This window comes from Aspergillus oryzae, chromosome 1, assembly GCF_000184455.2.
Source record: "Aspergillus oryzae RIB40 DNA, chromosome 1".
Taxonomy (NCBI): Eukaryota; Fungi; Ascomycota; class Eurotiomycetes; order Eurotiales; family Aspergillaceae; genus Aspergillus; species Aspergillus oryzae.
In genome coordinates, this window is record NC_036435.1 from 589,822 (window position 1) to 603,667 (window position 13,846).

Genomic DNA, 13,846 nt, shown 5'->3' on the forward strand with positions numbered 1-13,846 from the left:
AGATTACTGAACGGAAGATACCGAGGCTGTACTACGCCGTCCGGGAAAGGAGAAACATTCATGCGATCTTTGACATTGTTTGGGATGTACGCCAGGCTTAGCCAGCCCAGAGAATCAAAAATCATGATAATCCCTGGGTGAAACTATAAGAACATCTTATCAGAAATTATATTGAACCTGGGACTTGAATCTTGATATCTGATCATGGCCACCACCGAGTTGGCATGGAACCACCACCAGTTCCTAAAATCCGATGCGCTATACCTTTTTAGGATGCCATCTAGGGCAGCCAGCAAAGGGTTTGCGGGGCTGTAACAGTTCTGTTAGATCTTGAGATGGCATACCAACAGCAACATTTTCCACAGTTTCATAGCTTGCGTTCTTTTCATAATTCTTTTCTCTTTTCCTTATCTTGATTTATAATTAGACTGATAGATTCTCTTTTGCTCTATATTCGCAACAATAATGGAGGAGTTATTAGCAAAACACCGCAAGGAACAAAAAGATCTCCAAGCACGCATCACTCAGAAGAAGAAATCTGCCACGAAGAAGACCCGCCGAGGAATTAACGAAGAATGCGAGAGACTTCAGAGGGAGCTTTCCGAACGACACCAGGCCGAGATTGCAGAGTTGAATGGCGAGCCTGCCCCGCCCGTTGACGACCTCGACGATCTCAGTTTGAATGGAACTGAAGAAGATAAAACACAGAAAGACCATGCCGATAGTTCACAAAATCCTCCTTCGATAGATAATTCTCCAGATACATCTTCAGCGACCTCAGAGTCCTCCGCCCCCTCACCACGACCTAAGAAACCAAATCGCCAAAAGGCTCGTCTGGCACGTCGCGCCGCGGAGCAAGCGGCGCAGTCTGCCATTGCCGCGGAAGAAGCTGCAAAACAAACGGATCATCGTGGAGATGAACAAGAGGTCATGGATGGTGTTTTTAAACGGTTGGGGTTGAAGCAGGTTGAGATAAAGCCCGATGGGCACTGTCTCTACTCCGCTATTGCCTACCAGCTGGAAATGCTGGGTCTGGGATTGAAACCTGACCCAAAAAGAATCATCCTTGAGAACCCGACTCAGTCCCGCATTGATACCGTAGCTTCCCCTCAGCACGATGGCTATAGAGCAGTTAGGGCTGTTACGGCCGATTTCATAAACGAGCACCATGATGATTTTGTGCCCTTCATGGAGGAGCCCGTGGAACTATACACACGCAAGATCAAGCTTACAGCAGAGTGGGGTGGGCAATTGGAGCTATTAGCGATTGCTAGGGCATATGGCGTGGAAATCAACGTCATACAAGGTGACGGAAGGATCGAAAAGATCGAAGGTGATACTCAAGAGTATGATGACGAACAGAAGAGCAAACGCGTTATTTGGTTGGCCTACTATCGGCATACGTACGGTCTCGGTGAGCATTATAATGCGCTTATGAAATGATCTCAGCCATACACGCAAGTCTATGTACGATCAAAGCCTTCGTCGTCGCGAAACTCGGGTTCTGCTTTAAACCTCTTCCTTATCAGGTACACTTTCAAGCAAGGATTCAATTCCCCTACTTATACCCCTTGCCGTGCCACCTATGGCACTGTAGTACGTTGTTGGGGTTCTTCCTCGCCGAGACCTCTAGTTTTCCGGCTTCGTTAGGGTCCGATCGTATCGACCATAGGCAATGTGGACGATTCTCTCCAGACGATTTAGGGTTGCTTCTCATGCCTTTTGCCAAATAAACTCTCGTGCCAGGTGGCGATAGCTCGATTATAGAAGTATTTGGGGCTCGACCGATACCCACAGAAAAAGCGAATGTGTTGAAATACCCAGTTTGGGCGCATTGGCTAGTCAATGCGCGAACATGGCATGGGTAACCAAAAGCATTTCCCTCATTTGAGGATTAGCATCGCACATAGGAAGGATACGCATCATTACGCGTTTTCATCATAGACCGGTCCACCGACATGGAAACTCAACGTAATATTCTCATGCATACTATCCTAGAACAGGTTGTCTCCGTATCTTGTACGAACACATTCAGGCACTGTCCTCAACCCTGTGGAAGATATCAAGCTGAAAATGAGTGGATTTTCAACCTTACAAGTTCTTTTTCCAGAAGTCTATGACTTAGCAAGCTTGAATATATTCCAGACCACAGAAGACACGTAGTGGAAGACCATCATCTATTGGTCTGTGCGATGGTGCTCAGCCCTGTGGGGTATGTCTGGGCGCTTACTAGCAAGGTAGATGGATATTAGTAGCAAGGAAAGACTGCCATGAATGATATGCGACGCATCGAGTATCAGTCCCTCACTATGTCAATAGGCTCCATGATCTAGATACATAGGTACTTTCATATCCAGCAGTATGAGTATACAGATTGCCACCGTGCTAAGAAAGCCTTGGACGAGGATTTAAGTGAAGACACAGACGTACATAGATCGTGTGCTAGGATGTAAAGCTCCATGGGATTCTAATAAGGCAGCATCCTCGAGTACTCTCTGTATCACGCCGAATACGGACAGATACTTCATACATTTAATTCTCCATGAAGATAAATCACATTGACACATGCATTTAGGGTGGGTGCATTGGGTACTGTTCCAAGACATCTACAAATGGACTCTATATTAATTCCAGCATGTGAATTCGCCATCGACCTGCACTTCAGGTTTCAAATTATATCATTCGTTCTATACGAGGGATTTACCAGAAACCCCCTCATCATCGCCCAGTCGCACCTCATCTCTCTCCCGCTTCCTGTATAAAAGTGATCTGGCTCTTCGGTCAACGTCCGAAGATTTATATACCGTATATTGGCTATTATCCCTGCAGCAGAGACTCATCGAGTCGATAACGAAACGATAATGGCTCCTTATTTACCCGAGGCCTATTCTCGTGCATCTCAAGAGTGAGACCACAGGCGCTTGTGATTGGTAAGTTGACTACCGAGGTTCTTGCCTCTCTGGGACTAATCCGATATTGCCTGTATCAAGATCGAACTTGGAAGTCAGTTCCGCAACACCCGCGGAGTGTAGACTAGAATACTGATGTCAAAGTCATCCGTGGAGGTTAAGTATCACGGATCTAATCTGCCAGCGACCAATCTCGTTGAAATGATCCTTGTTGCTCCGTTACTAATGCGCGGTTGTGGGGAAGAAAGAAAAGGGTGAGGTTTTTACCCCGGAGTTCTGATGACTCAGAATAGCTGTAATGTAGCATACGAGAGATTACGATAGTGGGATATACTTTTGTCTGGTACGTATTGTCACGTACGGTCATCCAGAATAAGCACATGTTCCGACGTCATTTTAACTTTCTTTATACTAGAGTAATTCAGAACGTTTGAGATTCATTCCGCCGTGTATCTCGAACAAAGTGATCAATTGCTACAGAAAAAGGGTATTATCTGCTATACAGGTATGACTCAATGCCCGGTCAGCGATTTTAGGGCCACTCCTATTAGGGTTATTGAATTATTAGGCGTGCAGATACTCATAGTGGCGAATGCATCAGAGGTCCATTAGACCGAGGATCTTCCCAAAGTCTCGATCCTCTCTTCCGAACGCAGCACCAGTCACCATGCCCGATTATCGGCATTGGCTTGTGAATTTAGTTTACGGTAAACCTAGTCCAATGGTGACTGCAGAAGATCCTGGTAACTTTTCCCCGGTTGACGCGAAGCCGGAGCTCTGTGACATTCCTTCTTGTCCCGCTGAGCCGAGCGTTTACCGACGACAGGTCAGCCCTCTGACGCATTTTCATGGCGCGTGCAACTCAATAAGTACCTTGGCTTTGGCCTGGTGATTCATTTAGAGCTTTTGAATAGCAGACTCTTTTTAATCTTTCTCTCCCCCTTGATTTTCATTCTTTCTGATTATCAGTATTCCGATCAGACAAGGGGACTATATCCACTGCATTAGTACCTGCTGTATTATATCATTGCATTTCTCTCTATATTTATTCCCCTTTAAAAGCTCCTTATTATCTTCAACACCATGGGTTTTCTCGAGGACGAGGACAAGAAGTACTTGGACGACGTCCAGGCCGTCAAGGCCTGGTGGACCGATTCCAGATGGCGACACACCAAGCGCCCTTTCTCTGCAGAGCAGATTGTGGCCAAGCGTGGAAACCTGAAGATTGAGTACCCCTCGAATGTCCAGAGCAAGAAGCTCTGGAAAATTCTGGAGAGCAACTTCGAGGTATGTATTCAAGTCGAAACAAGTCGGGACAGTAGCTAATATCCGATTGTTTTAGAACAAAGTTGCTAGCTTCACCTACGGCTGTCTCGAACCCACAATGGTCACCCAAATGGCAAAGTACCTTGACACCGTCTATGTCTCTGGCTGGCAGAGCTCTTCCACTGCTTCCTCTACCGATGAGCCGTCTCCGGATCTTGCTGACTACCCCATGGTAAGCTCCACTCGATTTGAACACATCGGATTAAATAGCTCCCATACTAATCGTCCCAGAACACTGTGCCAAACAAGGTAAACCAGCTATGGATGGCCCAGCTGTTCCATGACCGGAAACAGCGTGAGGAACGGATTACGACACCCAAGGAGAAGCGCGGAAATGTGGCAAACATTGACTACCTGCGTCCCATCATCGCTGACGCTGACACTGGACATGGTGGTTTGACTGCGGTTATGAAGTTGACCAAGCTGTTTGTTGAGCGCGGTGCTGCTGGTATTCACATTGAGGACCAAGCTCCTGGTACCAAGAAGTGTGGCCACATGGCTGGAAAGGTTCTTGTGCCCATTAGCGAGCACATCAACCGTTTGGTCGCCATCCGTGCGCAGGCAGATATCATGGGTACGTGTGCCTATCCTAATTGTGGCTTTAAAAAGCGAACTAAGAAAAGATCTTGTCGACTAACTATCCCCAGGCACCGATCTTCTTGCCATTGCCAGAACCGACGCCGAAGCTGCTACTCTCATCACCTCTACCATCGATCACCGTGACCATGCCTTCATCGTCGGCTCGACCAACCCCAACATCCAGCCTCTCGTGGATCTCATGGTGGCGGCCGAACAAGCTGGAAAGCAGGGAGACGAGCTTCAGGCTATCGAAGACCAGTGGGTTGCTCAGGCTGGCCTGAAGCTTTTCAACGATGCCGTCATTGAGGCCATCAACAAGGGTGCCCACTCTAACAAGCAATCCCTCATTGATCAATACCTGAAGGCTGCTAAGGGCAAGAGCAACCTTGAAGCTCGCGCGATCGCCAAGAACATCACTGGACAGGACATCTACTTCAACTGGGATGCGCCTCGCACCCGTGAGGGTTACTACCGGCTCCAGGGTGGCACCCAGTGTGCCATTAACCGTGGTCTTGCTTATGCTCCATTCGCCGACCTTATCTGGATGGAGAGCAAGCTCCCCGACTACGCCCAGGCTAAGGAGTTTGCTGAAGGCATTCACGCCGTGTGGCCCGAGCAAAAGTAAGTAGACCGGCATCAATTGATACCTACGATATCGGGTGCTAACGAAGAACTTCTAGACTTGCCTACAACTTGTCGCCCTCGTTCAACTGGAAGAAAGCCATGCCCCGCGATGAGCAGGAGACGTACATCAAGCGCTTGGGTGCTCTGGGTTACTGCTGGCAGTTCATCACCCTGGCTGGTCTGCACACCACAGCCCTCATTTCCGACCAGTTCGCCAAGGCCTACTCCAAGCAGGGCATGCGTGCCTATGGTGAATTGGTCCAAGAGCCGGAGATGGAGCAGGGAGTCGATGTGGTTACCCACCAGAAATGGAGCGGTGCCAATTATGTGGATAACCTCCTGAAGATGGTCACTGGCGGTGTGAGCAGCACTGCGGCCATGGGCAAGGGTGTGACGGAAGATCAGTTCAAGCACTGAGCTCAACTCACAAGCCGCTTTTGATGATTTTGTTTTGTTTTTAGCCGACTTCGAGTACCCACCAGGAGTTTTTGATGTATAGATTGTAGCTTCCTTGATGAAAAGGATCGTTTTTCATAGCATGATCTAGTTATCGCATTCTTCTTTTATTCGTGCAATATCTCATTCCTTGTAAAAAGTAGATAGTAGTAAAGTATCAGTATCCTTGGCGGTATTCCATACTACCTACTGTACAAAGACCCTTGGATACCGAAATGACAATGGTTAAAAGAAAGGCGGTCTGAGGAAATCCGCGCTAGTGAGGCCTCCTGGACCTCAAAGCTCGAAAACAGCCCTTTACTGGAAAACCGTACACCCTTCTATCTCTATGAAACCAGGTTATATGAATGTAATAATTGAATATAATATAATACAATCTATGTCTATTCATTCTAGCCAGTTAAGATTAGACTCTGAGTGTTGACAAGTCCAATCCAATGACCCTCTAAAAAAAACACAATCCGATGAACGACCTCAAAATGTGTTCAAAAATTCTGCCAATCCCGAGGCGTACCGCGGTTAGCCGTCTCCTGCCATTGATCCTATAATCTAGTCCCCCGCACGTGAATATATACATCAGTGAAACCAAACTCTTTTCCAACCCGCAACTAAGCGGTATTTTTTTTTACGTAGTGGGATTATACACTTGAACAGTACCAAGGACTATATTTGTTAGCCTCTAATGCACCAGCAGTGTCCAGCACATTGCAATTTACTGGAGTCCGAAGACGAATAAACTCTGGGCAACGCATTGATGCGCTTATACGGCGAGGGGTTTGGTCATGAATTTTGCTTGTTGGTCGCTGAGTATATGAAGGGGTGGGAATGGCCATTTGGGCCTTGCTGTTGAAGGTGTTGATGCTTTCAGATAGAACTATTTGAGACTATGCTATGAAATGTCGTTCGGGATATCAGAACTTTCTGGACTTAATATATGGTTCATCCTCTACATCGACAATATTAAGATAGTAGGAATAATAAGCATTGAGATTATATGTTACTCTGATTTCAAATTCAAGGTAGTCCGTGATGGCACTTCAGCCGTCTACATTAGTACTCCGTTTACTTGTTCCAAGTGATTAGTATAGCTACGACGGCACCGTAACTCTGTATCCGGTATATTGGTTTATACTCTGGCATACAGTAATAATCTGTACTCTCGGTACAGTTTCATGGCATGGATTTTGAGATAAAGAATAATTACTGACCAGAAAGTATATGTGCGGGGGATTTGATTCTGCTTAGAGCTTCTGCAGCTATCTCATTCTATATACAGTTTTAGGGTCTTCTATGTCCGGAAAGAGCACGACCACAATTCAGTGACCATTTCTTCCTTTCCCATACCATAGTACAATGACAAATTGAATGTTTCGGCATTAAAAGTGATCTGATTAACCGCCGTTGTGCTTAAGTTAGTAGACGGGGCCGGAGGCTAGAGGGACGGGCCCTAAGTACCCTAAAGTTCTAGCCATGTAGCCTCAACTAGCGCTAGTTTATATAGCGAGGTACGGGCCTGATTTAAGCAGGTGCAAATCGTTCCCCACGTGCGTGGTGGAGACACTGGAAAGGAGACTTCAGTCCCTTGAATATAATGGGCCTCATGATAACTCACCTGACAAGTTACATCCATATGTACATAGATAGTTAGGAAGTAGTGGTCCACACTGCGTGTACAATGTAAGCACTAAGGAGACTGGCGGCGCTGAAGCTAAGGCTATTGATGCCAGTGGGCCTAGCATAGTTCCCGGTTGGAGTACGGGTCTTGTAAGCTGAGGCATCTCGTAGTCTCGTAGTATTTATCTCGTCCTCGTTCACCACTCCCCAAGCTTAGATCCGAGAAATATAACCATCGCAAGCATTATAGACACGACTCCTACTTAACCCTGCTACTGCCTTTCAATCCTATTGAACATGTTATTCTGGATCAGCACATTCGCAAATATCCTCATAGCACTGAAGGCTGCCAGTAAATGTCCCTTCAGCTCGCCATTCCCCCTGGGAGGACTTCTATAGCCAGTTCAAAAAGCAGTCTGTGTCAGTACGCTGTAGATGGTGATTGCTCAACCCAAGGTGCCAGCGAAGTCATACACGAAGATATCAGGGCCAACCGTATGTCAATCTGGCTGAACAACCCCGTCTACATTTCAGAAACCAAGATCGACTATGCCTACCCAGCGAACCGGCATAGCCATTCATGCGACCTCCACATGGTCACCCACTTCCGGCATTAAACCTAACGTAGTATGAAATGTGCTTACGGAGTAAAGTCTTCTCACAATCAATAGCTTCAATCTCTCAGTCACTCACCCGCACCCCCGCAACTGTAATACTTGTCGAACCTTAAATTTGACAAGTAGATTCCGGAGATCCAGCCCTGCCATGCTCGCCACCTACCGAAAAGGCTTCTGGGGTCTGGTCTTCCTGACCCGCGGCCTCCGAAAATGGGATCCGCGGACGCGAGACCCCTACCCCCCAAAGGAAAGATTGCGGAAGAAAGTGTTTGATTACGCGATGCTGTCTCTTCTTCCGGTTTCCAGTCATGGTAACATCTACGAGGTATCAACAGCCGTCAGCCTCGACCAGACGTGCCACTTGGAATTGGCGGGAGAATCTTCTGGTATGGCTCTAGCCTCTAGATAAGTGATCAAACTTAGGCCATCCGCTCGGAGTTTGATATAACAAACATCAATTTGTTAAAACTTAACCTAGTAAAGACCTCAAGGACTTGTTTCACAAGTGAGATTCTCTGACAGGTCTAGGGTGAAGAACTTGTTTAGGGTTGTTCTCCATGAGGCCCTATTAAGGCAGGAGGAGTCAGATTTCTGTCTCGACTGATGGGATTGTCACTCCAGTCCTTAGATAGATAGATAAGCGACTGCTTGTCGGACTTGAGACTGCACCCGATGAGTATCTCATAGAGTTCTATCTAACAGGGCCTGAATAGGTTAATTTTCGGTTTTTCTTGCAGATACACTGATCTTCTATAGTTACTGTTAACAGCAGATTGACTTGTATCATCGGACACTACTCCGGAGTACTGTCCACCTGGAGAGAACAGTAACGAACTTATATTAGGTTGAGGCCTGGACCTGGCTGAGTGAATCATTATTTGAAATGTATATACAGTTATTTTTAATTTCTAGAAATGCCACATGGTGGAGTATGTCAAGAGAGTACTTGTCATAGGAGGTTTCGGAGATTTGGAGCAGACGCCCAATGGAGAACTCCTTGCGAGGTTCCGTCGATCGCAATGCCGATCCTTACCTAAACAGAATAACAACCATGAGCTAAAACGCAGTGGGGAAGAAGTCATTGGTGTTGATATTCCGTAGCTGTAAACACTTGGTCCTCACCCTGACCACTAGTTTGAGAATAAGCCGAGGAAATATTAGACGGTCTTAATAAAATTCACTGTCAGTTCTCAGCTTGGTATAGGAGTTCGTTCTCGAATGATGAATGGTGCGGGTCCATTCGTCCGACCCAACTTTATGGTCCAAGGGGAGGAGGAATACCGCGGTTCAACTGTCGCTGCCGATGAGGGGAAAAGGATCATGTGGGTTGCTTATGTGACTCTCTTATGTATTTTCGATTAGTCTATCATCTCCGTAGTCAAAAGTAAGAATGGTTTATATATGAATTTCAAATTCCCCCTTGGCTGTCTCTAATAATAGTTTTATCGTCTCTCCTTTACGCTACGTGAAGCTCTCAGGGCAAGCGATAACACCTGATCAGCTCATACTACTAGTAGGGGTGCTCCGTCTCCGCATCAATTCTCCGACGCCACTCCCCATCCTCTCCATTCCGACCAACGACTGTCACCATGGTCGCTTCGAACATCCCCCCTCTCGAGTTCACTCCTGTCGAGGATATTCCGGGTCGCGTGTCTACCTTACGCAAGACTTTCCTGGAACACAAGACTCGCGACCTTGAATTTCGACTGGTCCAGCTCCGGAAGCTCTACTGGGCGTGAGTTTTTTTAGCTTGGCAAAGAGCTGCACAATGCATAGATTGACTGATATTTATTTGTTTGCTTTTCCAGTGTCAAGGATCATGAACAAGAGATCGCCGATGCTTCAGCTTTAGACTTGGGTAAACCTCGTTTCGAAACCGAGGTCGCTGAGAGTGGATGGCTACAGAATGACCTCGTGTTCGTGACTCGAAACTTGCACAAGTGGGCCAAGGATGAAAAAGCTGAAGATATTGACTTAACCTTCAAGTTTATGAATCCTAAGATTCGGAAGGATCCTCTGGGTTGTGTTCTGGTTATTGGGTGAGTTCAACCCCCGCCCCCTTTAATCCGATCCCCAATGAAACGTCTTGGACTCTTTCGCTTGCGGAAGCATACTAATAGAATATTTCAACAGCGCTTTCAACTATCCCTTCCAATTGACACTCGGTCCGGTCATCGGCGCTATCGCAGCTGGTAATACTGTTGTGATTAAACCTAGTGAGAATGCGCCCAACTCTGCGGTTGTTATCCAGCGAATCATCGAAGCAGCTCTCGATCCGTCCTGCTATACTGTTATTCAAGGAGGTATCCCGGAGACCCAAGCTTTGCTCGCTGAGCGATGGGATAAGATCTTCTTCACTGGTGGCGCCACCGTCGGTCGTATCATCGCCAAGGCAGCTGCTCCCCATTTGACCCCCGTCGTGCTGGAGCTGGGTGGCATCAACCCGGCCATCATAACTAAGAGCGCCAACCCGAGACTCGTTGCGCGGAGACTTCTGTGGGGTAAATTGATGAATTCTGGACAAATCTGTACCTCTCAGAACTACCTGCTGGTTGACAAAGACCTTGTGCCTGCCGTGATTGAAGAATTCAAGAAAGCTTATAATGAATTCTATCCCCAGGGTGCCAAGGCATCACCAGACTATTCTCGCATCATCAATGAAGGTGCATTCCGTCGCATCAAGTCAATGCTCGACAATACCAAGGGCAAGATCTTGATGGGAGGTACAATGGACGAAAAGGAGCGCTTCATTGAGCCAACCTTGGTACTGGTGGACTCAGTTGATGATTCGATGCTGACGCAGGAGAGCTTCGGACCTTTGATTCCTATCTTGCCCGTGGACAACCTCGAGCAGGCAGTCGACATTGCCAATGGAATTCAGGCCACTCCTCTGGGTCTTTACCCGTTCGGCTCTAAGGCAGATACAGAAAAGAGTATGTTCCCCGCACGTTTTGATCCCCATTATTGCTTGAAAAAGGCCGTATTAGATCGTCTGACGCTTTCCAAGTTCTTTCTTCTACTCGCTCTGGTGGTGTCTCCGTCAACGACGCTGCTTTGCACATTCCCACCCTACCATTCGGTGGTGTCGGTGAAAGTGGTCACGGCGCCTACCGTGGCAAGGCCAGCTTCGACGTCTTCGTTCACCGTCGTCCCATTACTAGCACACCTAGTTGGCTCGAATCCATCCTCTCAATCCGCTACCCACCATATGCGGGTAAGCTGAGCAAGTTCAAGGCAGCCAACACCCTTGCACCCGATTTCGATCGTAACGGAAACAAGATCCGATTCGGCTGGCTGCGTTACATCCTAACTCTCGGCGGAGGCTCTGCGAAGGCTGGTGCTGGCAGAGCCGTCGTTGTCGCTGCTGGTAAGTGATTATTTTCGTCTCGTTCGTCGAAACACTCGATAGATTTGCCTGCCCCTCTTCGGCCTCTCTCATATAACCCCATATCGACCTTGAAACGTCCGAATTCTTACTGTCCGTACCTCTCCAGACAGAGAATAAACACGCCCGATACCCTAACTTCCCTTTCTGTGTCTTTTGGGAGGGCTTATTAATCGCCGCTTTCCTTTCATTCCTTCCCACCATTTCTTTTGGCTCAATTTCCTTGATATATTATTTTGCTTCTAAGATACCATTTTGTTCATTCTGCACCCAATTACTCCATTGATCTAATACCCTATTTATGATGAACTTGCTCACAATTCGTTTTTGGTTAGTGGCCTATCTCGTGCTTCAGGTTCTTGAACGCCGCGCTTCGAAGCTTTAATATGACCTAATATTTTCGATTCGGATATATAATATTTTTGGTTCGGTAGCGTTGCTATATTGTTGAAAGTGTATTGTTGTACAAACGAGATATATGAAAAATCTTCCAGCTAGCTGGCTAGGTAGAGTTAACCTACGACTCAACTGCTTTCGCTTTCATCACGGGTTTGGTTCTATGTATTCTATTTGAACGTATGTCAAGTATCATTATTCGTATCATGCGAATGATGAATGCTTATCATCTATATCAGATCCTTGCTAGATTGTCATCCATGTAGCCAAAGAGCAGCAACGAGAAGGGTAAAAAACATCAAAGTATAAGAATAAGAATAATATATCTCAACATCTTCTCTCAACTCCTTTTCGACTGACACATAAATACTTCACTCCCTTGTAGGGCTTCACAGTCTCGCCCAAGCCACGGCTTCGTCGCGGGTCGATGTTCAGACTGTCCACCTTGATTCCTGAGGGTAGCCAGCCTCTGACTGAGAATGACACCGCGGCAGAATTAGGCATGAGAGTTGCGTTCAACTGGGCTTTGGTTTTGCGTTGTGTAGTATGGAAGATTGAGCGGGAGGCGTCGTCTGTTGGAGGTTGTTGTGCTTGTGGTTGAGGTGAAAGGGAGGGCTGAGGAGGTGTCGGAGATTGCGGTTGCGATGGCTCTTGGGGTATCTCCTCCTGTTGGTCTGCATCTGGTATGGCGGGGGCGGCGCGAGAAGACTTCTTGACCTTCTTCTTCTTCTTTTTCTTCGTTTTCCGCTTTGTTGTCCCTTCTTCGGGGGCTTGGTAGGATGTTGAGGGTTCGGGGTCGTAGTAGCCCTGGAGGAGATTTGCTTCCGGATCGACTTCTTCGGCTTCGTCATCAAAGTCATCGTCGCCAGTTGAATGTCCGGCCACGGTGCAACGGAGGGTTGCGGTGCCCGAGACGGTTCCAGCGTCTTTGGTCGGGACTCGCCATTCAAGGACATTGTTACCGGGGGAGAAGAGCGCATCACCGCGGCTGGCTTGCATGTCTGTGATATTACGGACTGATTTCGGAATGGGTATCGTGACCAAAACATCTTCTAAGACAGGACCCGAGGAGTTCCCGCCTCCTCCAAGAAACGACGGTGTCGACGTACCGGAACCATTTCGTCCTCCAGGCCGGTTTGAAGACGAATATCCCGGGAAATTTGTGTTGAGGATCAAGCGGACTTCGAAATCGGAGCCAGATGAGCCGAGAGATTTACGAATGTCTACAATTGCGGGCAGAAAGAGCTTCTCCATATGACTTGGAGGCTGATCGAGACTGGGATCTATTGGTAGAAGGTCTACCTCATACCCTGCAAGAATAAACCGCCCGTCTGGGGGCACAAAGCTCAGCTCCCCTGGTCGCTCTCTCCATTTTGCCAGTCGTACACAGGGATGAAAAACGGGTAACTCGAGCTTGCGTCCAATGGCTTGCTGACCACCAGGAGCCGTCAAGGAAAGCAGTAATTCAGGAACACCGGATATTTTGGCTGTGAAGGCGATGGTGCCGGACACTAAGGCAGAGAGTAATCGCCCTGAAGGCGCCATCGTGACCGAGAGTGATTCGATAATATCAACATATAGCTCGTTGGAAGTGTGCCGCACCCCAGATCTTCTCCATGGTATCGCAGGTCCTTGAGTCGCCGCATTGGCTGAGATTGACCGCTTGAGCGTATTCGAAGGCCCCAAGATAGGTGTAGAGGATCTTCGGAGGCAATCATATTAGTAGCCAAATATTGGTGGTTCTAACCGGCAATTGTATATAGAACCAAAGAAGACTGGTAATGTGAGACTCACCCAGACAAGCCGACATTACCTAGTAACTTCCCCATCCACCCCGGCATCTCAACGGCCTCCTGTAGCGAATTTAGCTCCGTATTGCATACGACACCTGCATCGCACATCTCATTGAGTAACTGTGCAACCACTTCATAGTTTGCCTG

The 13,846-nt window shown here is 47.5% G+C and overlaps 4 protein-coding genes across 4 annotated transcripts; 3 read left to right on the forward strand and 1 right to left on the reverse strand.

Moving 5' to 3' along the window:
- Window positions 1-465: 465 nt before the first annotated feature.
- On the forward strand, window positions 466-1,597 carry AO090009000218 (deubiquitinase OTU2; the record flags this gene model as incomplete). Its single annotated transcript, XM_023234268.1, has 2 exons — window positions 466-1,414; window positions 1,530-1,597. 2 exons carry the CDS (start codon window positions 466-468, stop codon window positions 1,595-1,597), a joined length of 1,017 nt encoding a protein of 338 aa, XP_023088564.1.
- Window positions 1,598-3,992: 2,395 nt separating this feature from the next.
- On the forward strand, window positions 3,993-5,855 carry AO090009000219 (isocitrate lyase 1; the record flags this gene model as incomplete). Its single annotated transcript, XM_001816660.3, has 5 exons — window positions 3,993-4,196; window positions 4,252-4,407; window positions 4,467-4,809; window positions 4,883-5,435; window positions 5,495-5,855. 5 exons carry the CDS (start codon window positions 3,993-3,995, stop codon window positions 5,853-5,855), a joined length of 1,617 nt encoding a protein of 538 aa, XP_001816712.1.
- Window positions 5,856-9,714: 3,859 nt separating this feature from the next.
- Window positions 9,715-11,873, forward strand: AO090009000222 (hexadecenal dehydrogenase; the record flags this gene model as incomplete). Its single annotated transcript, XM_023234277.1, has 5 exons — window positions 9,715-9,860; window positions 9,934-10,164; window positions 10,259-11,058; window positions 11,133-11,294; window positions 11,866-11,873. 5 exons carry the CDS (start codon window positions 9,715-9,717, stop codon window positions 11,871-11,873), a joined length of 1,347 nt encoding a protein of 448 aa, XP_023088565.1.
- Window positions 11,874-12,233: 360 nt separating this feature from the next.
- Window positions 12,234-13,451, reverse strand: AO090009000223 (putative AP-3 adaptor complex subunit mu; the record flags this gene model as incomplete). The annotated part of the gene is made up of 1 exon (XM_001816662.3): window positions 12,234-13,451. One exon carries the CDS (start codon window positions 13,449-13,451, stop codon window positions 12,234-12,236), a length of 1,218 nt encoding a protein of 405 aa, XP_001816714.3.
- Window positions 13,452-13,846: the final 395 nt, after the last annotated feature.